Source organism: Grus americana, chromosome 5 (genome assembly GCF_028858705.1).
Source record: "Grus americana isolate bGruAme1 chromosome 5, bGruAme1.mat, whole genome shotgun sequence".
Lineage (NCBI taxonomy): Eukaryota > Metazoa > Chordata > Aves > Gruiformes > Gruidae > Grus > Grus americana.
In genome coordinates this window covers 69,900,604-69,927,589 of record NC_072856.1, presented here as the reverse complement: position 1 = coordinate 69,927,589, position 26,986 = coordinate 69,900,604, and the positions used below count along the sequence as shown (strand labels likewise).

The 26,986-nt window shown below is 43.5% G+C and overlaps 1 protein-coding gene across 4 annotated transcripts in view; it reads left to right on the top strand.

Moving 5' to 3' along the window:
* The window catches only part of TOGARAM1 (TOG array regulator of axonemal microtubules 1), a 48,635-nt gene extending 21,681 nt beyond the window's left edge, over positions 1 to 26,954 (top strand). Inside the window, exons 7-23 of one of the 4 annotated variants that reach the window (XR_008577517.1) lie at positions 1,342 to 1,442; positions 5,847 to 6,008; positions 8,513 to 8,611; positions 9,052 to 9,221; positions 11,301 to 11,469; positions 11,790 to 11,927; positions 12,648 to 12,801; positions 13,414 to 13,519; positions 13,900 to 14,135; positions 17,699 to 17,857; positions 18,210 to 18,336; positions 18,652 to 18,770; positions 21,288 to 21,477; positions 22,288 to 22,507; positions 22,749 to 22,993; positions 23,294 to 23,380; positions 25,957 to 25,973. Coding sequence is in view for 2 of the 4 variants with exons in the window: in XM_054828986.1 (XP_054684961.1) it covers positions 1,342 to 1,442; positions 5,847 to 6,008; positions 8,513 to 8,611; positions 9,052 to 9,221; positions 11,301 to 11,469; positions 11,790 to 11,927; positions 12,648 to 12,801; positions 13,414 to 13,519; positions 13,900 to 14,135; positions 17,699 to 17,857; positions 18,210 to 18,336; positions 18,652 to 18,770; positions 21,288 to 21,477; positions 22,288 to 22,507; positions 23,294 to 23,380; positions 25,957 to 26,210 (2,491 nt within the window). In the remaining 2 variants the exon portion in view is untranslated. Of the gene's footprint in view, positions 1 to 1,341; positions 1,443 to 5,846; positions 6,009 to 8,512; positions 8,612 to 9,051; positions 9,222 to 11,300; positions 11,470 to 11,789; positions 11,928 to 12,647; positions 12,802 to 13,413; positions 13,520 to 13,899; positions 14,136 to 17,698; positions 17,858 to 18,209; positions 18,337 to 18,651; positions 18,771 to 21,287; positions 21,478 to 22,287; positions 22,508 to 22,748; positions 23,381 to 25,956 lie in introns of all 4 variants that reach the window. The other 3 variants (XR_008577516.1, XM_054828987.1, XM_054828986.1) reach the window with 3 other exon arrangements.
* Positions 26,955 to 26,986: the final 32 nt, after the last annotated feature.

Sequence of the window (26,986 nt, the reverse complement as noted above, 5' to 3'; positions counted from 1 at the left end):
ATCTCCTTTTCTCCTCTCGGAGCCCATGATAAAGCTGCTTGTAGCTCTGGTCTGAAGATATCTTTTATTTTTGTGTGTACTAAATGCATCTTGTATAACTGGCATACAACTGTATTAACAGAGTAGGGAGGAGGAGACAATATACAAAAGAAAGGTTTTTTGAGACAGAGGGAGACTGGAATGCTTCAGAAACGAAGGATTTTCACAGCTGTGCAGTCTCAGAACTAATTTATATGTACATATCTTCCCTATATGCATTACTGCTGAATCACAGTTTTAAAAATGATCTTTAAAATAACACATTAAAATGCTAGAATACCTAAAAAGTCAACATATGATGTTTTTCCAGGCAAGGTTTTGACAAGGACACATTCTATACAACATACCATTTCCATTATTCAGTGACATACAAGCTTAATATTTTACAGAATTCATGGTACAGGAATTTCGAACTAGCAAGGAAGAGAGGGGACATCTGGCAGGGAGACGGCATTTGTAGAAGTGACAAAACACATCCCAGAAGACATTAAAAGCCTTGGAACGTTCATAAAAATTTCAGAGAGTTTAGTTCAGACACTGGTTTGCAAGCATTGGAAATTGGCATTTTCTGTTCACAACATCTGTGTAGTTGGGCCACAAAAATGGAGCCTTTTCCTGTGTATTTACTTTTAGAAGGATCAGTTAATCCACTGATAAACTGCCATGAACAATGGGAGCTTGGTACTGGTATTAGTGAAGCTTCTGAAGTGTGGGGCTTCCTGGGGATCTTAAAAGCAAGCCCTCCAGTTGTGTGCATTTCAGTCCCAGCGTAGTGTTTAGCAGCGCAGGGCTCTGCGTTCAGTCGTCTTTAATGTCTCAGTGCATCATTCTACAGTAGAGGTCCCAAGATTGTCTCGTAGATAACAGGATATTCCTGGTGAGTGTCTGTCCGCTAGACGTGGAGCTGAAACCAGCTCATTTCTGGAAGTGAAAGGTTAGTGGCCGCCCTCACTTGGCATCCTTTGCCAGATTGGAACTAGCACCGCCACTCCCTTAGGCCAGACGATTCCTTAGCTTTTCGAGTGAATGCTAAATTTAGTCCTACTGTAAACTTCACTCTTAAGGGTTGTCCTTATGATGTTCTTCGTAATGGACCTGCTCATCAAATAATTTCTACTGAATTCATTTTCTGTTTCTACTCAGTGTGAACACTTGTGGAAGTATACTGGAAGTATTTGTCCACCAAGTACATTGGGGAGGAGAAATGGAAATCTCTTGTTGTCATTGCTACGAAGTGTTATTTAGCTGGGCTCTGATGAGTGTAGAATTGTACCTATAAAAATGTGGTTTATATTTTAACAGGTCAGACACCTTTCCACTACTTGGCAGCAAATCACAGCCTGCAAGACTATCTTCAGCAAGAAAGAGAGACCCAAATGTGGCAGAGCAGAACTCCAGCACAGGTATTTCACTGTGCATATCAATATCTTACTTCACTGATGTAACAGCACGGTCACTTGATGTGCCTGTTCGTACTTGTTCAATGAGCTCATGTCCCTTCAGCACTTAAAAAAAAGTAATTGCTAGATGCTGTGTGGCCAAATTGAGGTTATACTGTGGTGCTGCAGGTGAGGAGGAGCTCAAGGGCTTCTGCCTTTCTGTGTCAAGATAAACTGTGTAAATGCAAATGCCACCTGTGAGTATGTGCACTTCAAAATTCAATGCAGTGTCGTGAGCAAATTCACTGGATACCAGCTGGATAAGAGTAGGAAGGGTCAAAATGTTGCAAGCAGTTAATTTCCTGGTAGGAAATGGAAGGTAAGCGATGGTGTTCTATTTTATGATTACAGTGAACTACAGGTAACTGCACATTTGTGTAATGGGCAGAAACTGATTGTTTATGGTCAGTCAGCAGTTGGACTTGATGATTTTAAATGTCTTTTCCAACCAAAATGATTCTATGCTTTATGTTTAATGTATATTGATTCAGCTGGATGGAGATCATAGAATCCCGGACTGGTTTGGATTGGAAGGGACCTCAAAGCCCATCCAGTCCCACCCCTGCCATGGGCAGGGACCCCCTCCACTAGCCCAGGGTGCCCAAAGCCCCATCCAACCTGGCCTTGAACACTGCCAGGGAGCCAGGGGCAGCCACAGCTTCTCTGGGCACCCTGTGCCAGGGCCTCAGCACCCTCACAGGGAAGGATTTCTGCCTCATGTCTGTGTCTCCGACAAAGATGTTAAACAGCCCTGTTCTCAGTACCCACCCCTGAGGAATGCCACTCGTCACTGATCTCCACTTGGACGTCAAGCCGTTGACCCCAACTCTTTGAGTGCCACCACCCAGCCAATTCCTTATGCACCGAGTGGTCCATCCATCAAATCCATGTCTTTCCAATTTAGAGACAAGGATGTCGTGTGGGACAGTGTCAAAAGCGAAGTTTCCTTAGAGAAAAGACACCGAGGGAGCTGTGTCCACAGAGTTCTCTGCTGACCTCTCTTCCCAATGATTGCTCCGTTGTACCCTATGGCAGCCTCAGCAGCTATGTATTTTTTCCAAAAAGTTTACAAAACTTAGTTCAGATAAGATTGGAGGCATCTTACAGGCCTGAGTTTGCAGAAACATGCCATTCAAAAACCAGTATTGTCTACTGAGACTCATGGTCTTTTTTTCAGAAATTGAAGGTATTGCTCCTCATTTCAGTTAATGCCACTTTTCTCAAGATAAATTACCAAATAGGTTTATCAAGTGACAGCTAAAACCAGAAAGCAAATACTGCACTTACACAGTTATACATGGTGTGGTTAATGATTTTGCATTCATTATATGAAAAGACCTTTTGTGAGAAGTTGACCTTCAGTGTAAAATAGTGAGCAGCACATTTATTTTGCTTGCTGAGCCAGTTAACCGACGAGAATGCGCAGCGCTGGACCTGCGGTGCAGGGCTGACAGCGTCCTGCTGATAAGGTCAGTGTCATACCTGTGCAGCTCACTGGTGAAGAGAAGTCCTTTGCTCCCAGTATTGACTGGGCTTGGCCCATCACACAAGTCAAATCCCAAAAAGCTCTGAATTTTTACACTGGCACTTGGAGAACTTATAAGAGTCAGTTTGGTTTTTAACTGGTCTCATCAGATGAAAGTTTTTTCCTAACACTGAACGTAAATCCCCCTTGCTGTCACTTATCTCACTAATTTTTATTTTATATCAAAAGACAGAATATTTTCTTCTTCCAAGCAGCTGCCTTTTTTATATTTTTCTCTCCCTCTTTCATTTTCTGTCCCGTAGACTAACTCCCACATTTTCTAGCTTTCCTTCATAGGACAAACTTCATGGACTTTTTAACTGCTGCCATCTAGGCTGTTTCCAACAGATCTACCTCTTCCTTGAAATGCGGTACCTATACCATACCCGGTGTGCACGTAGAGCTGAAGGGGTAGAAGGATTGCTCTGTGTACCTGTGCAGCAGTTTACACGTCCCTGTGTGTTTGCCTTTTTGCTGCTTATTTCTCACCTTGTCTTTATATGACAGGTTATTAGTGCCTATAGCTGGGATTCACCTTGGCAAACCGTCGTGGTCTGAAGCGTAGACATCTGTTACAGCTATTAGCCTAAATCTCCTCGGTCATCAGAGGGGAGGGAGGTTTCTGCAGAGGGGGCTTTGTCTGACCCACGTAAGACATCTGTTTTAATATGTGAAGAGCTGCTCCCTGGAAATGTCTCTGATTGCAGGGATAATAGAAAGCTTAGAGTGGATACTTATGGTTGCATTGTTGTAAAATGTGCAAAATCAGTCCTGTCCTACCTGTAGAGTCTTGTACTTCTCCTTTTGTATTGCAAACTGGTTCTTCTTGGATCATTCTTCCGCTTTATCATGAGTTCCTTGAATTCAGATCCTGTCCTCAGGCATGCATGTATGCTTCCCATTTGCTCTCCTTCATTTGGATTCCGCATACTGCCTCATCATCCAGCTCTTTGGGTGGAATATTGGGTAGTCCTGGGTCCAGAACAGACTGCAGTAGAACCCCTCTTGATACATCCCTCCGTTTGGAGATCGAAGCTTTTGGTAGCTACTCAGTGTACGCATACATGACGTGTGGCATTTCTCACTTCTTTCCTGCTCACAAGGTCTGTTGCTGTGTCACGGAAGGAGACCAGGTGTCTGTGATCATACTCTTTTCTGGTGGATGCTTCCAAATACATTATTTGCCCTGATACGGTCCCGGGAACTGAATTGCCCAGCATATGGGTCTGTTGTTCTCTGGCTCGTCCTTCAGCTTTTTTCTGGTTTTTTTAAGAGTTTAATGCTTTTGCTCTTTTCTGTTCGAGAAACTTATTTGTCCCTTACCTGTCAATAACTTGCTCATTGAGCTCAGATTGCTTCAGCTGTTTCTCTAGGATGAATTCTATCAGCTTCACATAGCTTTGTTACAATAGAATGGCAGCTCTCGGACGTTTCTTACTTCCCAAATTATTTTTGTACTTTTTTGTGCAGCTTTTAATAGTTGACACCTTGAAAACCTGTCTGCCCGCTGTCAGGCCTGTAGCTCATCTTTCCCCGGGGTCCTGACAGTGTCAGAGGCCAGAGGGTGCTGTTGTACCAAACCCAGCAATTAACGGAGCAGTCCTGACACGTCAGGTCTTAATGTTGGTATATGAAACACTATAACAACTAGAATTCACCGGGACAGCGCAGAAATTCATGCTCAAGGAGTTCTTGGACCTTAGCGGATCTGGCCGTACGGTACTTTTCCAGAGCAGCTCATGCCACCCCAGATCTTTGGGCACCGTCCCATAGCGTTCCTTGCTGGAAGAGCCTCACCGTCTCAAGAATCCCACAGCAGAACGTTCCCGTTGGTTTCCATCCCCCAGCAGAACAAAAGAGCCTGCTCTGATCCGAGTTCTCAGCTGAAGAAGAGAACACAGGAACCTTTTTAAGGATTTCAGTACGGCTCTTGATCTCACGGCAACATGGTTGGGTTGACAGTGACGGCCACCGGTGCAGAACTTCAAGACAGATGGGCACAGGCGGGTGGCAGGAGACGCGCCAGCACCGTCACTGCGGCCGTGGGAAGCAGAGCTGCTGGCTGGTGCCTCGCAGCACGCTGAGGAGGTCGCCTGGGTCCCTCTGCTTGCTGGGAGCACCAGTTACGTCCACCAGTCACCTTGGTCGTGCCCAGCAACGCGTCAGTTAAATGTGGGGTCAGTTCTGTGGAGTTTGTGGAACATGTGGTGACAGCACGTATATGAAAACACTTCTGTCTTTTTAGGTATTTTAGGGATTTTTGGAAAAACAGAAATGATGCTCTAAAGGATTCCTGAAGTAATTATTGTTGTGACTTATTGGTTTTTTGTGGGGGTTTTTTTAATCAAAACTAGAATGTATCGAGAACATTTTGCAGGCATAAAAATGCTCAGTTTCTATTGTCTGTAATTGTAACATAAAAATGTGTTTTATGACTTCTAGGATACGTAAATGGAAAGATTTCTTGTGTTTTAACTCATATTTTACTATTTTTACTTAGCTAAATTATGACTTAATTTGGCTTTTAATGCTGAATGGCTTAGTATTCAGTTGTTCATGTTTGGAAGACTTTAAACTAAAAAATAATTTTGAAAGCTTGCAGTTAGATTTTCAGCCTGGATTTATCTGTAGATGAAAGACTTCGCATGTGAAAAATGAATAGAGCTTGGGCATCTCTGTTCACATGCCGAGATTTCTGTAGGCAAAAATGCTCATGCTGTATGCATGAAACCGGTCTGAGGGCCTCTGAGAATGTAGCTATTTGAGAATCCTGTAGGACATGGGAAAAACTATTTCTAATTTTTTTTTTTAATATTTGATTTTTTTCCCTTTTGCATGACTAGCATTTGACGATCAGGGGACTTCTAACGTTAGCATAGTCGGCCAGCGTTTGAACTGTGGTAACGGATGTGGAGATTATGAGGACAAGAAGCAAGGAGAAGTGTCACGTACTATTTTTAAAAGTCAAAGCATGGAACACCAAAGAAATTTTAAGCATTCAAAAGGTTTGTGAGTTTGCTACATTGCTGTTCATCTGAGCTCTCGTTTATGGCAAAACCTGAGGCTATGTATAGCCTTTTGTAGAACAGGTTTTATAGAAAATACATTTCAAGGTGTTTAGCACGGTTTCCTCTTTTCTAGTCTTTATACTTGCGCTAGCAAGTTGGGTTTTTTCCTCACGTTAACTGAAATTAGACTGCCAATTAAATTAAAAGTCAAGCGATAGTACCTGGCATGAATAAAGGACAAAATTGTTATATATCTCAGTCTGAATAAGTGAACAGCTTTAAAAGTTTGGTTTTAAATTACTCTGTTGTTCATTGGTAAAATTAAGGAACTTAAAGCATTGTATTTTACATTTCAGTTTTAACTGTGTCATTTTAATGCATCCTAGAAGCTACTGCTCCCTCCATCAGAACTGTTCTGTGTACGGCACAGATGTATTTTCCAACTCTAAGCTTGTTAGAATAGAGCAGATGCTTTTTTTTTTTTTTTTTTTTTTCAAACATCAAAAATAAAATGTGGAAGTCACTTTAAGGAACATACGGGTTTGCTGTCTCTTGTTCAGGTCTCCCTCAGAGTGGCTAATGTAGATAGCAAGTAATCAAGTTTTAGTACGAAGAGAAAATTAAATAAACATTGAATAATGGAGATCTTGATCCCAATAAGATTTTTGTTTTCTCTGTCTCTTGTTTCAGTATTAAACATGGACAATTTTGTTTTTTCTCAAGGTTTTATAGAAATGGTGGAGTGCTATTTTATGTGAAACATTTAAAGCTGAGCAATGGAAGAAAAATTTATAATCAGATTTGTAAAATCCTTTTTTTTTTTTCTTGTTCACACCTGCTTATCTTGTGATGCCTGTGAAATCGAAGTTGGTAAATTTTTCAGGCTGGAAGCTGAGGTTAGGACAGAAGGTCCTGATCTGAGGTCGGTTCCAAAGAGGATCCAATATTTGATGCCTATTCAGTTACGGTCTAAGAGAGAATAGCTCATGAAGCCTCAAAAGTATGTTTAAAAAAGACCGATTTTGACAGTTCTTGAACGTTAAAACTTGGAACATTCCGAAGCCAATGATTGGGTCTGTGGACAAAGTAACACTTTCAAGAGAAATCTTTTCACTTCATTGTTTTTCTCATAAAGCATAAAAAGGAGAGCTCCAGAACTAAAACTGTGCAATAGGGTAATTTGTAAATTAAAGGGCGTCAGGCATACTCTTGCCCGTAATTCTTTTTGGCAAACTAAAGATTGAGGTTAAGAAAGAAAGCGTAACAGAGCTGTCAAGAATCACAGAATCCCAGCCTGGTTTGGGTGGGAAGGGACCTCCCAGCCCACCCAGTGCCACCCCTGCCATGGGCAGGAACACCCTCCACTAGCCCAGGTTGCCCAAAGCCCCATCCAACCTGGCCTTGAACACTGCCAGGGAGCCAGGGGCAGCCACAGCTTCTCTGGGCACCCTGTGCCAGGGCCTCATAGCAGAGGTGCTCCAGCCCTCGCATCATCTCCATGGCCTCCCCTGGACTTTCTCCAACAGCTCCATGTCCTTCTTGTCCCGGGGACCCCATAGCTGGACGCAGCACTGCAGGGGGGTCTCCCCAGAGCAGAGCAGAGGGGCAGAATCCCCTCCCTCGACCTGCTGGTCACGCTGCTGGACACGCAGCCCAGGACACGGGTGGCTTTCTGGGCTGCCAGCGCACATTGCTGGGTCATGTTGAGCTTCTCATCCCCCAACACCCCAAGAGTCCCAAGTTGTTGAGATGCCACAGCTTGCCTGGTTCTGGGTCTCTGGTCCTTCTTACAAATGTGAGAGTTTGTCGAGCAGCTGTAGATGTAAACGTAGGGTTGTGAGTTTACCAGAGTGTTTCTCAGCTGAGATGGTTCAGCAGTCCACTGCCTGCGGTTATGCGCTGCCTAGTAGGTAATCAGGCTTTCCTAAATCATCTTTTTTCTTTAGAAATTTCAGATTATTCAGGTTAAATAGCAAAAGCGAAGGGTGTTCTTCATTGGTCACAAACTATCTTTTTTTTTTTTTTTTGCAACTGTTGTGGTCAAAATAGAAATACAAAAAATGTGTCATCCACTTTGGGGAATAATTTGAGGGACTGCTAATTTATATGGGAAATAACATTAAGTGCTGCTTGGGGAAAAAAATATTTTAGCAAATTCTGTTTTGATTCAATTGTGCTGAACTCCGTAAGAAACGGTGCTTTCCTTCCACTGAGTGAGTTAGAAATTTCTGTTTTTTTCAGTGGAATCAATTGATATTAAAAATCCACTTACAAACATTGGTTTTCTTTACGACCTTTTGGCAGAAATTTGATTTGCTATATGCTTTCCATGATTTTGAGGATATCGATACTTAGTAAATTCTGTTAACTTCAGTAACTTGAAAATACCCTGATTCATAAAAGTGATAAATTCAGCTGTCAGTGTATGATGACGTTTTAGAACAATAAAACATGTACCAAAGGGTAATGATTTACATTGGGGTTTGTTTTCTTTTTTTAAGGTCTTGCAGAGTCAACATCTAGTTTTCCAGAGATGAACAATCTAGATTTCATTTCACCAAGTGTCCTGTCTGAAGATGCAGTTGTAATTGTTGGTAAAGGTATTACAAACCCAGAATTATCTCCTTTATCTTACGATGTTTCTAAAATGAGGGAAAATGTACTTTTATAGAGTGGGTAAAGGAGAAGTAGATTCCTAACAACACTTTAGATTGTGAACAGTCTCCAGTTCAAATGGGAATAAAAACAATTATGCTTGGAAGTTTTGCGGTTACTGGATATGCTGTTCCATTCCAACAGCTTAGAATGGCAGCAAATGATGAAGGTTGGGTCTTGGTTCTGGCCCAGCATGCACACGTGTGCGTGCATCCATCCTGCTCGGTAGAATGAGGTAAGAGTACCCTTGGGTGGGAACGGCGCTCCTAGGATAATAGCCACGGTTTTACCTTCTTGAATTACTTTTGGTTTTCTTTAGCATTTGCTAAGTTCTGCTGAATAACACAGTTATTTTGGTGAGGGCGCAACACGATTTGCCTTTCAGGTGTTTTTGGAAGCCCTCCTTCTGCACGGACATACAGCCAGTCCCTGAGCTGTGTAGCGAATGGAGAAGACCAGGATGCCCAGGAGGAGACAGAACCATCAGCGGGGACCTGTGGGAGAGGCATCCAGCAGAACAGGGCTGCTCATCTCCGCGTTGACAGCGAAAGAGAGGCAAGAATTTCAGAACGGTTTCGTTGTCTCGCTTCCCGGTTGTACATGTATGAATACAGCTGGATACAGTTTTGCAGACTCTGGGTTATGGTAAACAGGAGTTTGATTAAAATGCATTAATTCGTAGCTGAGGTGACTTGCAGCTGTATACAAGTCCTTTTGTGTATGTTAGTCATTGAGTCCCATTATGAGGTGAAGACTAAAGCTGGGTTAATTATGAGAATTCATTTGTCAGCATGCAAATTTTTGCTCTGGCTACTTATTTAACCATTTTGCAAACAGCAATGAGAACACAGCTGCTTTCTTCTAATGTTTGCAGAATGTTATATTAACCCTAAACCAGAAGTTTCTTGTAATTCAGCATTATTTTTCTAACAAGTGTTCAAGAAAAAATGGGTTACATTTTCTCAGTAAGGTGACTTACTGCGGGTTGTTCCTGCAGTTTAAATAAGACAAGACTGTGGTGTCATTGGTAACAACATAGGAAATAAATGTGATCTTCTTGGCATAGTCCATAGGGAGCTTGTGTTCACATCTCCATCTACAAATAGCACCAATTAGCAATACTGTTGAAACAAAATTAAGTGGACTGCATAAAGGGCTTTTTTTGGCCCTGTGGTATTTTAGATTAAAAAAAAAAGTGGTATGAGGGACTCTTTAAACACCGTACAGATCCACCAATATTTGCCAGTAGTTCAGTACTTGATCCTAAGCCCCATTTTCACTGTGATGCTGGACTCAGAGAAGGGCACAGAACCATATTTTTGCTATCCTGGATGATTAACAATTAGACCTTAAAATCTCTTTTTTGTGTCTGCTGTGGAAGCTTTTCTTCTTTGTGTAAGCAACCAAATATTTACCGGGGATGCAACAAGTGCAAGAAAGTAATTTCCTGCCTAACTCAGTGGTTAATGGTCCGAGCTAAATCCATTTCAGCCTGCAACGTGAAGCACCGAGGCTCAGGCTCTTGCTCACGCCAGCGTGTAACTCCGTACGAGGAAGAACAGTTTCAGCGAGAACAGTCGGGAAAGACCGATCTCCCATCACGGTGCTTTTCCCGGCTTTTCTTTTGGTTCCACACACATTTTTTATGATAACAAATTGCTGCATCAGAAGCTTCCCACCGAAGGGAATTCCCTGGGAGAAGGGCTGCAGGAGGGAGCGGAGCTGGAACAGCACGGAGCAGTGTGGAAGGAGGAGCTGGCTGGGCTCCATCATGTCTTGGTTTCTGGATGGACGTAGCAATCCAGCTCTGCTCACAAGTTTTTTAAGAAAAACTGTCTGAGTATCTGTCCCATAATATGGTTTCACGAGGAGCAGCGCTGCTTTGTTAAATACTATTTACATCTGTTATGTCATGGAGCAAGATTTATCTGACTGAAGTAGTGATACAAATTTTTAAAAAATGGAAATGAAAATCACAAGTCTTTCTAAAAGTATTTAAAATAACATTTTAAGATGACTAAAACATTATGTTCATGATAAACAGTGTCTAAGTTTTCTGATTTCCACTGAAGATAGGAGCACTTGGAGGGATTAAATTCAAAGGAGTAAATGGAGGAATGTATAAAATGTTACTAAGTTTTCACGAGGAACTGTGTCTTAAGCATAGGAGAATAGTGTCAGACCTCACAGTTAAAGACCCCTGTTTAAAAAAAAAACCACAAATGTGTGCTTAAATGTGAGTGAGTTAGCCCAGACTGTCTATTTGTTAGTTAAAATTCTAGGAAACTACACGACGCTGCCAAGGAATAGACGACCTTTTCTTGTAGACCTTAGTTCTCTTACTATTCAGGTATTTTAGACTAAGTGATTATTTCCCTTAAATCTTTAAACCTGGAATGTTGCTCCTCTTTGCCAACAGGACTACTTGTCATGCGGAAAGCGCACATTCAGCTCTTTTCAGGATTGAATTTTATAGTTACGTGAATAATTTCCTTTTGCTCTGTAGAATAATGGTGAAAATAGTAATTTTCCGTGCTTACCTTGGACGATTTCAAGAACTGGGTAAGAAGTTATTGGGTAACTTGTGCATTATATGATATTGCATGTCATAATGGGTGCATTAATTTTTTGCAGATAAAAGTTGCCATGTCAAAATCTGCCCAAGATAAGATGAGACGGAAGAAAAAAGAAGAGAAAGAACAGAGTCATAAAGAGCATCAGGAAGTCAAAGACCTGGAGGAAAAGGAAGGAAACCCTTGGGAAAGGCTTAAACTGAATGAACCAGAGAAAATGACAACAGAAAGTGAGGATTAGTGTTTGTCATAAATGAATAACGGACTATGGAATGCTGCTGAAATGGAAATTAAAATTCTCTGATAATTACCAAAAAGTCATGAGTGTTTAGTGTGACGTAAGGTATTACTAGAATTGATTTCACACTGCAGTTCACTCTTCAGTCATCTTATAATGCAAATGGGGGAGAATAATGCACTTATGGGAAATATTTGAAAGCCTGTAGTTAAGAAAATTTTCAAAAGACAAACTAGAACTGAAAAAAATAGTTTTTCCCTTTTTTCTGATTTTGTTGTTGTTGTAGTTCAGACATTTCCTTCTATTTTCTAGAGTTAAATCTCTGTGGGGATATATTAACATCGTCAAGAAATCTATCTTTGTCATTAGAAAACGTGGCCTTGAATCCTTCTTCCTTAAAAAGAACATCCAGTTTGAAGAAGACAAAATGTTCAGCCCTGCTCAATTCTGGTAAGCTGTTACAGTAAACTAAAGACTGCTAAAATATTTGGATATGTGGGTGGGACAGTTCCAAACTGCAGTCGGGTTTAATATGATTTATTTGTACAACGGACAGTCCTGAGGTGCTCTGGCAGATTAGTACTCTGGGGGCGAAGGGGATTCGAATTCATTGTTGCTCCCTTGAAACATTTTCCAGCTATAATTTGTTGGGAAGATGTTTGAAACATGAGAGGGTTTTTTATTTGCTCAGCAACTTAAATGATGTAATATATTAATGGCAAATTGTCTCCTGTCTCCAAGCAGAACATTTCTGGGTACATTTTGTCGCTGAGATGCCTTTAAAATACGCAGTAGAAATCTTTTCAGAACAGAAGCTCATACCAGTGATAGTGAAAGGTCTTCAGAATTTCTCAAGTGGCTCTTTAAGTTTTGCTGTAGCGTGTCTTACCACGCTGTGTTTTAGCACATTGTGCATCTGGCTTTACATTAAACGACCCGCTGCATTTGTGTTTGTGACTTTTCAAAGTGATGGTTGTTTGCAAAAATATTCGTTCACATGACGAAATGCTGGATGATCGAGGGTGTAACTGGGAACGCCGTCGTTTTGAAAGCCTGGGCCCCTGGTAGCAGCAGCCTGTATATGCCTCGAACATTTTCTGTTTCCTTCCTTTGAATGAATTAGTTTCTTCAGATTATGCTAATTATTTCTTATGCTTCACGACCTCGCAGACGACATTTCTCTTGGGGCACGAGGCCGCTATAAAGACCGGACCCCGTCAGTCGCTCATAGCCCAGAAATAATGGACCCGTCAGAGCTGCAGCCCTTCTCAAAACCCGAAGTGGCGCTGACGGAAGCCCTGACCTTTTTAGCAGATGAGGACTGGTAGGTGCAAACATCTGTCTACTACCTGAATCTAATGTAGAAGGCATTCATTTTGATAACTTACTTTAAAAAAAAAAAAAAGCAGAATGGACATGACATCAAAAATAGTGAGAAGGATTGCAAGTGATACACGAGAGAAAAGAAAAAAAAACAACAAAACCTTTTTGCAGCCCAAATCTAGATTAAACTGAGCGAGCTGTAAATTGTGGCCTGAGAGCGAAGCTTTCAGGGGCTGGTAGAGGCATCTGGGATTGCGGTCTGTCCAGAGAAGGCCCCCACCAACACCTTCTTGTCACCGTCGGTGGAACGCGTGTGGGTGAAACGGGGTTACGGCGCCGCTGCCTTTTCCACCCGGGGGGGCAAGGCAAGCCTTTACTCGCCACTCGTGCAAGCTGTGGGCAGGACTGCAGGAAGGAATTGAGAGACCGGTGTGCTAAACCAGTCCTACTACCGCATTAAAAGAAAGACTCGCTTGGAGAAAATTTCCTACGTCACATGTCATTGCTTTATTTTACAATTGAATTTGTTTGCTCTTTGGTTTCTTAGAATTTTGTGTTTTAATATTTTTGTGAAAATTTGCAAATGTTTTAATTTTATTTTTTTTTTGTACAGGGAGAAGAAAATCGAAGGTCTGAACTTTGTTAGATGCTTGTCTGCCTACCATGCGACTATTCTGACTGCAAAGCTACACGAAACAAGTTTGGCTGTGGCTCAAGAGGTTAAATTTTACTATCAGAGTATTCCCTGACTGTGTGCATACGTATTTTATAGCTCTCAGGCACACTGAAGTGAAATGGTACGTTCAGTGGGGTTAATTTTGCTCTGCTGGACAGTCTCACAGTTTGTGGTTCAGCAAAGCAGCTCACACTTCAGGTACCAACACTTGATCTGATTTGCTAAGAGCCTGGAAAAAATGAGATTGTAACTTTATAACGTTTTTCATGAGTTTGTATTTTAATTCTCACAGTTAGAAATGTATTTCTCAGTTGCTTTGAATGTTACTTAAAAATTACAAAGGGAAACATTAAGCTTTACTTATGTTAAAAGTGTATTTTATAAACATTATTCATTGTTTGTTTGGGTTTTTCCTGTGTGCAGGTCAAGAATTTACGCTCAGGTGTTTCTCGAGCTGCTGTGGTCTGTTTAGGGGATTTGTTCACCTACCTGAAAAAGAGCATGGATCAAGAAGTAGATAATACAGTAAAAGTCCTTTTGCACAAAGCTGGTGAATCCAACACATTTATAAGGGAAGAGGTAGACAAAGCACTGAAGGCTATGGTTAATAATGTGACTCCAGCACGTGCACTTTGTTCTCTTATAAATGGAGGGCAAAGGTAATTCTTATAAAGACTTTATAAAGAAATAACTTGTGAATAGATTAAATTTATCGAATAGAGTCTTTTTTTGGAAAAAAAAAAAAAGTCACACTACAATAGGCAGAAATTTGAAAATGTAGTAAGTCAGCTCTGCAAAACTTCTGCCCAGGGCAACGTTTGTTGGCATAAAAGTAAAACGTAGCCTCCCTGTTTCTTTCTGCACAAAGTTGGCTGTGGATTTTGGAGCTTGCTATATTTTCTGGTTGTTTTGCAAGACTTTGGTAATTTTATTCGCTGTTAGTACAGTATTCTTAGGTGCTATTTTGCTTTGCCTCGTAAAGCTCACCCAGCACTCTCATTGTTCGCTTGCTCTGCGCTCCCATGCCTGCCTGTGTCAGTTTTCAGCACTGCTTTTTATTTTGAAAGATGATTTCTAACTCTGAATTCTCTCGCTGCAGCTATCTTGGTTGATTTCATGTTCTTCTCCAGACTTAGCCGGTTAATAGTCTTTTTTGTCTGCATTTTAATTTCCGTTGCAGTGGTGGTGGCCTTTATTTTCTTGAGTACCTCAAACGTGACAAGCTTCCGTTTCTGGTTGCATGGTTTGATTCTGACCTCGGGCTCACTGCAGTCTGTAGTGGAAGTTACATTCCTTTCTTTCACTTTCCCTGCTAAGTATGTTGTTCTTTTTCTTGTACATCCTCATTCACTGTAACAGCAAGACTTAAGCCATTAGGCATTCCAGTATGTGAGATATTTACCTACTTGTACTTAATTTCTCATCTACCTGTCATCACTTAGGTGACATTTAGTAAGCTACATTTATCGTAGCCTGTCCCTTCCATTAAATATTTCAGATACTACGCTATAAATCAATCCTTAAACTTTCTGCACAGCTACAAATTGTAAGAGTTAGGCTTGATTCAAAACATTTTGTGTTTCCTGGGATGCTGGTTGTTGTGGAATATCTTGATTCTGTCTCCTGAAAGCCGATGAGAACCATACTGCAATTACCTGAACTTTAAACCCAAAGGCAAATGTCAGCCTTGGGTTTTCAATTATTCATGAAACATGCCCACATGTATTAGTTGGTTTTGCGAATTTAAGAGGAGCAGGCAGCTTTAATTCAGAAGCCGTGCAAAGCGGCCTGTGGATGTACTCCCGTCTTTTCTTCAGAAGCCCCTGGCCACGCCGTACTCGTGGTCGTACCTGGCCACATCTGATTCCCCCTTTTCAGCGGCAGATTCAGACGCACTGACCTATCCTCGGGCATTTTATACACCAATAAAGATTTGACCCCTCTGATTTGTGAGCTCAGAAATCTAAGGCATCAAAATTATCTGAGCTGTGAGTCTGAATGCATGATTTCAAGCAGGGGTGAATTTCTTCACTGCTAAGAAGGCTTCGGTCCGAGCTGTGTCTAAATCAGGGAGTACGGTATGCTTTAACGCCTGACGCGTCAGTGGGTGCTGGAATAGCGCTGTGAGCTGCAGCTTTTCTAGCACTGGCTTCAGGAAACTCTGGCCATGTTGGCAACAAAGCCCAGGGGCACACCTGGAGCCGTCCTCTCTGCAGGCTGTAACAAGGAGTACAAGAATTATCTTTGAGTGGAAACTTGGGAGAAAAATTACACGTGTCTTCAGTACGACGTAGAAAGGTTCTGTTTGACACAACTGTGTAATGACACAAAAGATTTTTTTTCTAAATTTGGCTTATGCATTGAGTTGCTTACACTCACCACAACTTAACGTATTCCAGTTGACAGTTACCGTTTTGCCTACAATTCATAAGACCTGTTAAAGCTTACCTGTTTTCTGCTCAACACATTTCAAACCTGCTGTGATCACAAGTATTAACGCTTGCAACCCTGAGTAGATACATACACTGATTCTTCATCAGCTACAAAATTGGTTTTGACTTTACCAACAAGAATAACTAAAACCACTTTTGTTTGCTTTTGTGAGATGCTGCTCTAAGGATACTGGACTGCTGCTGTAAAACCTCACCTCTGAACAGATGCTTGTTCCAAAGCATGATTCCAGGATTAGATCTGAAAATGATTGCATTTCAGAAATTTTCAAGTCATGTTTTGTATCTGTATGAATTGTGTTTAAATTCTAAGGTCTTATGTGCATACAAAAAGATTTCCAACCATTTTGCATGAGCAGTGGGCATTTGTGGGGAGCGGGGGCTTGTTTGCTTCCACGGAGTGAGGTCTTTAGCCCCACAGTCCTTGTTTTCCCCTCGGGACGTGCAGCAGGAATTAGTCTGTCGCAGGTTCCCTTCTCCTGAGACATGTGGCTGCTGTACGGACGTAACGGCAGGTGCTGAGCATGAGCCAAAGCTGGTCTTAAACTAATAATAATAATAATAATAATAAAAAAAAAAAGCTAGTCTTAACGCTCGGTGGCAGCTGAGAGGATGGCTGCGTTAGTGGGGGGTTCAGCGCGGGAGCTGCCGCGCTGCTGGACGGATTTTGCAGCCTGGACTGTGTTCGGAGCCGCCAGGTTTTGCAGTTTGAACAGACCCGGTTAGTTGTGTCTCTGCAAACCGAAGCTGCTTTGCTCAGCACAGTCTAGGGGTAGCTTTGCTTCCGGTGAGGCCGTGGTAATCTGTGGCAAATCCTGGTGTTGTGGGAGGGTAGCCGTTTGGGAAGAACGCTGGATGTTCATGTCACGCGGCAACGCCGGGCAGCCGCTGGTGGGGTTTATCAAGTCAATCGGTTCCTTAGCTCTCCCCTTTAAACCTGTGTTTCCCTATGAATGGTGTGAGCCGTACAAACGTCTCGTCTACTGTGCAGTGAATCTGTCCTCAAAGGAGGATTTTTAATCCAAAGATGAAAATAAAATAAGAAAAGTTTGAATTTTAGAATCATGTACTCTGAAAACATGTGGGATCAGCAAGTACAGCAGAATTTATAAAAAAGGTTAGTCTGCTGCACGAGTTTGAAAACTGATTCCAGCTTTTTTCTCATTTTCATCAGCAGAGGTGCTTAATGGCCCCTGTTCTGTAGACAACAGACTTCTGCAAGTTTTTAGAACTCATTAGAATACTGCTTTATTTAATCTTCAATTGATATAAAGTATGCAATGTGTTTCTAAGCACAGGGACTAGTTTTTCATAAAGTTGATGGAAAGAACATGTAGTAGTGTGCTTTCTAAAATATTTTACAATTAGTTTAAGGAAAACTAGAAATTAAATTCAAAAAAGAAGGAAATAGTTTTATTAATCCAAAAGCCACAGTTAGAGGTTGAAACAGAGTTTGAACGAAAAGGATACAAGTTTTCATTTTTCATTCTGCGTTCTTGTTGTTTGGAATTTTAAGTAAATGAAATGAAATTTAATCCAATGCATTATCCTTTTAAATAAAGTAATTTCCTATACTATATAAAGTAAATTCTTTTCTATGCAGCCACAATAAGTATCTGCATAGCAGCAGTATTAGTTGAAGATTACGCTAAAGGTGAAAAAAGAGAACTTGTATTGGTAGAAAAAAGAGAACTTGGTATTTGGTAGAGCACATAGAGACTGCTGTGTCGCTCCTGGGGTGGGTTTTTACTAAGCAGCTGTGTTTTCTGTAGCCACCTGCATTCAGCGGTGAGAAGATGCACGGCCCAGCACCTCTCGGACATTGTGGAACGTATGGGACCCGAGCGCATTCTGTCTGGAACCAAAGCTGTGGCTGATCGGATTTTCCCTGCAATAGCCAGGTTTGCACAGGACAGTTCACAGCAAACAAGGTTAGTGAGGTTAATAGTCAAGATAAGCGCCTTGCAGGGGGCTGACACCTCTGCAGAGCTCCGTGTGCGCTCCTCTGCAGTGACGGAGGACAGAATCGTAGGATCCTTTAGGCTGGGAAAGACCCTTAAGATCAAGTCCAACTGTTAACCCAGCCCTGCCAAGACTGTTCGATAGGATATGTTGTTGAGCGTCGGTTCTCTGTGGGAGGCTGGAAAGGGTGTCTGGTTACCCGTAGAGACAGCAGTCTTCCTGCTTTTCCACGTTTTGGAGTTACGCACCTATAATTGTCAGTAGAGCGACAAAGCAAATCCGTGTTAACGGATGTGTATGTTGTGCTCTGTTGCCCTGCAGGTATTATGGTCGAAAGATGCTCTTCAGTATGATGACTCATCCTGATTTTGATAAAACGCTTGAAAAGTATGTGCCAGCCAAGGATTTGCCTTACATTAAGGAATCTGTTAGCAATCTACGTGAAAAGGTGTGTGGAAAAGCTTTTGTTTAACAGCTGAGACGTGACTGTGTACCAGTGGCTGTTGGGTGCAGACAGTGAACCTGCAGGGAACAGGGGGAGTGGATTCAGAGCGGGACAAGTAATCAGGCGACTACAGCACGGCAAGGTAGCTGTCAGCTGCCCTGCGCGTGCCTCGCTCCTTGCAGATACACTGGGTCAAATGTACTTCGATACTATACTTTGCTACTGTGCTTTGCACGGCTGTCAGGCTCAATTTGACAAGGTCTCCAGCAGTGCGGAGCTGTACCAGCCATGTCAATTAACGGTTGCACCTTTGTGCAGGGTTTGGGGGAGATGCCATTAGATACGCCCTCAGCAAAAGGAAGACGTTCCCACACTTGTAGCGTTGGACATTCGAGGTCATCATCTACTTCCAGAGATGCTCTCAGCATCACTGACAGGTAAGGATCTTCTGTGTTTTAGCCTGTTAGTAACTTTACCTCCAGGATAATAGCCTCACCACAAGGAGTACAGAAACATTCACAACAGGGTTGTGAAAACTAAACGTGCCTGAGGGAAAAGGAAAAACTTGACGTGTCCGAGATAAACTCTTTTAAATAGGTTTAATTGGTAATATTAAAATGGCTTTGTGCATTTTGTAGTTAATTGTTTATTGACTGCCCATGAAAAGACACACAGCGCACAAACCACTTGGAATTCACAGTAGATCCATGTCACCATCAGTTCAGACACCATCGTTCAGACTGTATAGAAAAAAATGTGCCTGGTGGTGCCGCAGTCCAAGTTACCTGTTTGTGCCTGTACCGGTGTGGTGGGTTGACGCAGGCTGGAGGCCAGGTGCCCACCAGAGCCGCGCTCTCACTCCCCTCATTCACCAAACAGGGGAGAAAAGGCATAACGAAATGCTTGTAGGTCGAGATAAGGACAGGGAGAGATCACTCACTAATTATCGTCACGAGCAAAACAGACCAAACTTAGAGAGGGAATTCATCTAATTTATTACTAGGCAAAACAGAGTAGAGGAATGAGAAAATAAAATCAAAAAAACACCTTAAAACACCTCCCCCCACCCCTCCCATCTTCCCGGGCTCAACTTCACTCCCGGCTTCAACCTTCCCCCCCTCAGCGGCACAGGGGGACGGGGAATGGGGGTTATGGTCAGTTCATCACACGGTGTTTCTGCCGCTTCTTCATCCTCGGTGGGAGGACTCCTCTCATCGTTCCCCTGCTCCAGCATGGAGTCCCTCTCCCATGGGGTGCAGACCTTCAGGAGCAAACTGCTCCAGCGTGGGGTCCCCCACGGGGTCACAAGTCCTGCCAGCAAACCTGCCCTGGCGTGGGCTCCCCTCTTCACGGGTCCACCGGTCCGGCCAGGAGCTTGCTCCAGCGTGGGCTTCCCACGGGCCGCAGCCTCCTTCAGGTGCCTCCACCTGCTCCGGCGTGGGGTCCTCCACGGGCTGCAGGTGGAATCTCTACACCCCCTCATCCTTCCTCCATGGGCTGCAGGGGACAGCCTGCTTCACCATGGCCTTCACCACGGGCTGCAGGGGGATCTCTGCTCCGGCGCCTGGAGCTCCTCCTCCCCCTCCATCTGCACTGACCTGGGTGTCTGCAGAGTTTCTTACATCTTCTCACTCCTCTCTCCGGCTGCAAAAGCTCTCTCTAAGTGTTTTTCTTCTTCTTAAATATGTTATCACAGAGGCGCTGACTGGCTTGGCCTAGGCCAGGGGCGGGCCCGTCTTGGAGCCGGCTGGCATTGGCTCTGTCAGACACAGGGGAAGCTTCTAGCAGCTTCTCACAGAAGCCACCCCTGTAGCCCCCCCGCCACCAAAACCCTGCCATGCAAACCCAACACAACCGGGACGCTGAGTAGTTAGTTAGATCCTAGCTGGGGATGCTGAAGGTTTTAGATGACACTCTGTCCATCATTAGTTTTCTGGTTTGTCTTCTATTGAACTGAAAAAGCCCCAAAATTTAAACCAAACCAAAAACCTGCACCCAAGCCTATAGAGTTCCTGGGGCTCTGACTGCTTCCAGGTTGAAGAAGGTGTATCTGTTCAGGAACACGTTTCTCCACTACTCAAAATAATAATGAAGTCCACATTTGATGGTAAATTTTGCTTTGGCTGGTAAAACTACATGTCTGCTTCCTTAGAGGAGGTGCTACTTACTGCAGTACGTCAAAGACTCTCTTACCTTTGAGCCGGGTCCTGTTAGTGGCCTGTGGCACGCTGGCAGGACGGGAGATGTTGGTGCCTTTTGTTCTCACAGACCCGACAGGTTTGAATTTGACAACACAAGACAGAGGCTTATTCCGTTTCCCACCAAAGACTTCTGTGCGTGAGTTAGGAATGAGTTGGTGACTACCTGGGCTGGCCTGTAGATGCAGGATGCTTACCTGGACAGAGGAGTGATTCCACTCATCTTTGAATTCTTTCCATGACTGTCTAATAAGATTAGATGCTTAGAAAATTTGTCTCAAAATCCTCTCTGAAGAGTTGTTGGATTCCCACCTCAGCACGGCATGTTGCTTAGGTGCCACCTAGACTGGGATCAGTGTTTAAAGTACTTTGAGAATAAAGAATTAAACTGCAGTAACTAACTTTTTTCTTTGACCTGTGGATGTGAGGGAAGTTCCCCGCTGCTGCTGGTCACAAACCCAGCTGCTCTCGTACGGAACCTTGGGAGGGCACAGGGCTTCTGCCCAGTTGAGGCTTCTCTCTTGTGTGATAACTATACATGTCTTTACGATGTATATTGAGACTTTAGGAACAGCAGTTACTGTGAGGTGATTTTTTTTTTTTTAAATCACCATGTTTACAGTGGAAGTCCTTCGTCAGAAGAATTTCCGTTTAATTTTGGTATTTGCACTTAGACGGAAAGAGAATGTCTGAGATTAAAGACTCTTGTTTCAGCTTGCTTTTGTGTTCACTGGATAACTGTTTCCTTCCCAACAGAGAGACTACAGAGGCCCGTGAAATCACCAGAAAAACAGCTCCTCGTAACGCACTAGAAAGTGAAGAATATGTTAAAGACATTATAGGTTTATTGAACGCAAAAGACTTCCGTGATCGAATAAATGGCATTAAGCAGCTGTTATCAGATACAGAGAACAATCAGGGCTTTGTCGTTGCAAACCTCGTGAAGGTAACTCTACGAAAACATTTCATTTCAAAGGTCTTCAAAGTTTTGTCACAAAGTTTTCTGATGAAAGCGTTGCCTTCCTCTTTCAGTAAGAATGTCTGATTCACCGTAAAACATTGAGGAATAGGTGAGGTATGCTCAAGGGGGAGGTATGTAAGCTACAAAGGTGGTAAAGGAAGGAAATAGGAGGAAGGAGCTCTTGGAACTATTTCTGGAATACTGCATGCAGTTTTTCATGCCACTGCTGAGTAAATATCGAAATACTAGAATAATAAAAGGTTACAAAAAGCAGCGAGGATTAATCAAGATCTGAAAAACTGTCTCTGAAACACAGCCGCGAGTTCTGCCTGCTTTGTTTGTCTGGCAGAAGGGGAGGAAAGGGCTTTATCATGAGAAAGCTTAAGGTAAGTATCCTTTCTAATGGGAGAGTCTTTAGGACACAGATAGTATGATCAGGCCCAACAGTTGTTAACTGTGAATGTTTCTGAAATCTGTAAAACATTCTTTTTGCTAAATAGAGCGATGTCTTGCTAAAAATACTTGCTTGCAGAAAATATCAGTCATACTGAAAGTTACAGATGGCTAGTTTACCTTCCTTACGTTGTATAGGAATGGTTCGCGTTCAGATGAGGTGAGATACAGTAGAAAAAAATCAAATACTGCTTTACTTGCTAAAAAAAGTATCCCAGGTGTTTGCATATCAGAGCCATCTTTTGCTAAGGTGGACAATTAAAGTGTAAGAATAAGGCATGAAATGTAATATCCACCTCAAAATTAATTGGTAATTCTGATGAATGCTGTATACTTTTTCAGATCTTTGATGCTTTCAAGTCTCGCTTACATGACTCAAACAGTAAAGTAAATCAGGTTGCTCTGGAGACCATGCACAAGATGATTCCATTGCTGAAAGACAATTTATCACCTGTGATCAACATGTTAATTCCTGCCATGGTAGACAACAACCTGAACTCCAAAAATCCAGGGATTTATGCAGCTGCCACAAACGTTATTCAGGCTTTATGCCAACACTTAGGTAAGTAAATTACTCTCTCTTGATTTTAAAAAGTTTCAATTGTATTAATTAAATTTTAAGTTTAAAGAGTTACTCTTTCCAGCAGTTTCCATCTGATCATTAGATTGTGTAATGAATCATTGGCCTTATTCTCAGACTTTTTAAACCACACAGGTCATCTTAATGTTTTGCCAGCCCAATAAAGAAATAGAGCTGGCTGGACTTGCCAGGCGTGCGTAGGCGGTTTTGTTCTTTCCCATAGCAGGTGATTTTGCTGTGAGGTGACCGAGCGCTGGAACAGGTTGCCCAGGGCGACTGTGGAGTCTCCACCCTTGGAGATACTCAGAAACCACCTGGAAGAGGTCCTGGGCAACTGGCTGCGGTGGCCCTGCTTCAGCGGGGGTTGGACCAGATGATCTCCAGAGGTCCCTGCCTGCCTCAACCAGTCTGCATCACTCTGCGTTTCATTATCCAGAAGTCTGTCACACTGCAGAATCTCTTAAACAGGTCAAAACCCGAGATTCTTGCTGATTTGTGTATGCCACAACTATTTTCCTTCCTCAACTATTTTAGCTTTGGAGCAGAATCTTAGTATTTTCAGTAAATGAATATGCCACGTTCTACCAGATTCTGGGAGTTAGGGCTTGTTATAAGTATCTTTTTATGCCCTTAAATACATCACTGTGTTTTTTGAAGTTAATATATCATAAGTAAGGTTCTTATTTACATTTTTCCATATTGTGTTTATTTTCAGACTGCTTAATTTTCTATTTAAGAATTGTAACGTGTTTTGTTCTTTGCATTTAGACAACTATTTGCTCCTCCAGCCATTCTGTACAAAAGCCCAGTTTCTGAATGGAAAAGCAAAACAAGACATGACAGAAAAGCTTGCTGGTAAAGTGATGTTTTACTTTGCATGTTTGTTTGTGTACCATCCTAATTGGGCTAATTCATTGTAGGACGGTGGTGGCTACGTATCTTCCCTTCTGTCATGGGAGATTCTGGGCATTAACGATGCAGCAGTTGTCACATTTCACCTCCTCCTAATGGAAATTGAAGCTGTTGTTGACAAAACAAAAGATTATTATGTAGTCAGGTACTCCCCTGGAAGATGTGTAAATACCTTAAGCTTATGATAATTATAATATGGAATCAGAGAGAATGAGTTTTGTTTTGTAATGAGCTTCGTTCTGTCAGTAACTGAGTGGGACGTACTGCAGTGAGATGTGCCCATGTCTGCCCGGTCGGCAACTGTCTGTCCCTGCGTAGGCCAGGGCCGCGGTGCTGTCTGGGGAGTGGGGCCTTGTCTGGGTCACTGTCTTCAGGTCCTGTTCCCTCTCAGTACTCATTCATAGAATCACAGAATGGTTTGGGTGGGAGGGGACCTCAAAGCCCATCCAGTTCCAACCCCCTGCCATGGGCAGGGACACCCTCCACTAGCCCAGGTTGCCCAAAGCCCCATCCAACCTGGCCTTGAACACTGCCAGGGAGCCAGGGGCAGCCACAGCTTCTCTGGGCAACCTGTGCCAGGGCCTCAGCACCCTCACAGGGAAGGATTTCTGCCTCACATCTCATCTCCATCTCCCCTCCTGCAGCTTCAGGCCATTCCCCTTGTCCTGTCACTCCCTGCCCTTGGCACCAGCCCCTCTCCAGCTTTCCTGGAGCCCCTGCAGGGACTGGAAGGGGCTCGAAGGTCTCCCCGCAGCCTTCCCTTCTCCAGGCTGAACCACCCCAACTCTCTCAGCCTGAGGTCTCCATAGCAGAGGTGCTCCAGCCCTCACATCATCTCCATGGCTCCAACAGCTCCATGTCCTTCTTGTCCTGGGGACCCCAGAGCTGGACGCAGCACTGCAGGGGGTCTCCCCAGAGCGGAGCAGAGGGGCAGAATCCCCTCCCTCGACCTGCTGGTCACGCTGCTGGACACGCAGCCCAGGACATGGGTGGCTTTCTGGGCTGCCAGCGCACATTGCTGGCTCATGTTGAGCTTCTCGTCCCCCAACAGCCCAAGTCCTTCTCCTCGGGGCTGCTCTCCATCCATTCTCTGCCCAGCCTGGAGTTGTGCTTGGGATTGCCCTGACCGATGTGCAGGACCTTGCCCTTGGCCTTGTTGAACTCCATGCAGTTGGCATGGTCCCACCTCTCCAGCCTGTCCAGGTCCCTCTGGATGGCATCCCTTCCCTCCAGCGTGTTGACCCACCACACAACTCGGTGTCATCGGCAACTCGCTGAGGGTGCACTCGATCCCACTGTCCATGTTGCCGACAAAGATGTTGAACAACACCGGTCCCAACACCGACCCTCAGACGGTTGTTGGCAAGAGAGGCGAGGAACGACCGACAGCTTTTCCTGAGGTTCCCAGCACAGAACTACACTGTTCCCTAAGGCTGGCTCCTCAGTTTTTCTTCTGTACCTTCTTAGTTTTCACAGTTGGTCTTGTTCCTGTTTTAAGGCTCTTGATAATAAATATTGGTGTTCAGCCCTAAAGGAGAGAAGCTGAGCTGCAGTCACCACAAAGACAGCAGGCTTCACAATGGTCGTCGTCTTAAGCTGGTGTCAGAAGTTTAAAGACAAATTTGCTTAAAAATTGAAGACAAATTTTAATTAGAATTCACTTATATATTAATTAGAATTTATAGACACATTTTAATATTACTAGCAGAAGTGCCAAATTTTCCTCTGATGTTTTACATGAACAAGGGATGTCTTTATGGGCAATACGCTGGAACCAAACAGCCGTTAGTTATTTGGCTTACTCTCAGAGCAGTTCTGTGTGTGGTAGCGATGAAATAGAACTAAATTCCATAATGGCCAGTCTGTTCTTGAAATGTGCCTAAATTTATGCTTTCTGAATGTGCTAGTCACCAGCTTCAAACAGTTCTTCTCTTGCTGGGACGTTCTGGAGTAGTTTGTGTATCAGAAGAGCCTATTCTAGCAAAAAGGCAAACATTTGCCAAAGAAATATGAATTAATGATGTAATTGTCTGAGTAGGGAAAATGTTTCATTTTATATGTATTCATAGGATAAAGCTACTTTGTTCCTTAAACTCCAATACCTACTGCATATTTCTGAGATAGAAGGGAAATCATAAAATATCAGGTGTTACACAGTGCACTGTGAGAAATAAAGGTCCTTATGATAATCCTAACTAGAAAAACAACACCCTCAAAACCCCCTTATTTTCTTTTAATTTAATGGAAAATTTTAATTATCAGCAGTACCAGTAAACTGCGTAAACTCCTGAGAGAGGATAAAAGGGTGTTTGCAGGGAAAGCTGGTGTCTTTTATTGGAGTGCTGATGCTGTTGCAACAACAGACAAGCTCTTGTGCCTGGCATTCCTTCGTTAGTTGCTTTCAGAGGATGATTTGACGTTAGGTGGTTTTAAACACCTCTCAAAGCAGGGGATCACTTCTGAATTGTTTTAAAAACAGTCTCAGAACACTGCTTGATGCCCTGTCATCTCTCCTGCAGATCTTGTTATGGAGTTATACCCACGGAAGCCTTATGCTGTGGAGCAAAAAGTTCTGGTTGTCCTCTGGCACCTCCTGGGAAACATGACGAACAGTGGCTCTTTGCCCGGAGCTGGAGGAAACATCCGGACAGCCACAGCAAAATTATCAAAAGCACTTTTTGCACAGATGGGCCACAGTCTGTTAACTCACGCTGCGTCTCAGCCACCGCACATCAGGAAGAGTTTAGAAGAATTTCTGGAGATAGCGACCTAGAAGAACGGTCTCAGGTGGACAGCTGTTTACAGGGAGGCACGCGGGACTGTCCCCGTGTTGCTGGTTCGCAGTGCCTGCGTTTCCCACGCAGAAGGGCCGCTGTTGCAGAGCACGGGGCCGTGCTGGGGCCGACTCCCTCCCCGCCATGAGCTCGGCTGCGGGCGAGCGCCCGGTGATGGAGGAGAAGTCGCTCCCGCCCGTCTGCTCTTCTCTTCAGCAGATACAGCACAGCACCCTGCCTGTCGTGGCGGATGTCAGATGGCCGATGAATAAATACGCTTATCACATAGTCATGTTTTGACTTGTTGTAGCACGAAGCTTCACATTGATAAGTGGAAGAAAATCCTGGAGATCGTTATACAGGACAACAGGGTTTTGTGTGGTATTTGTGAAAAATAATGTTATTTTTTTAATCCACTTACACGGTTGTGCAGTATTAGCTTGCTGTGGCTGCTGTTACGGTACTGTAATGTTCGCTCGGTGGCTGGGCATGCTCACCTGCATGGGAATGTACAACCCGGGCACCTCACGGCCAAGCACGGCGACCTGCTCTGGGGGAAACGGGCCTGAACCTCTTCCTTTTTCCTTTTCCTTTTTCCCTTTTTCCCTTTTCCTGGCGGCGCCGGTAAAGCGGCGGCCGTTGCCCGCGGTACCCGCGTCCTCCCTGTCCCATCCGTCCCGCTGCCGGTACTGTACGCGTTTTACACGGAGCCCGACGCGAATAAAGGGATTTATTTCTGTAAAGCCGCGGCCTCCGTGCCTGAGGGGGAGCAGAG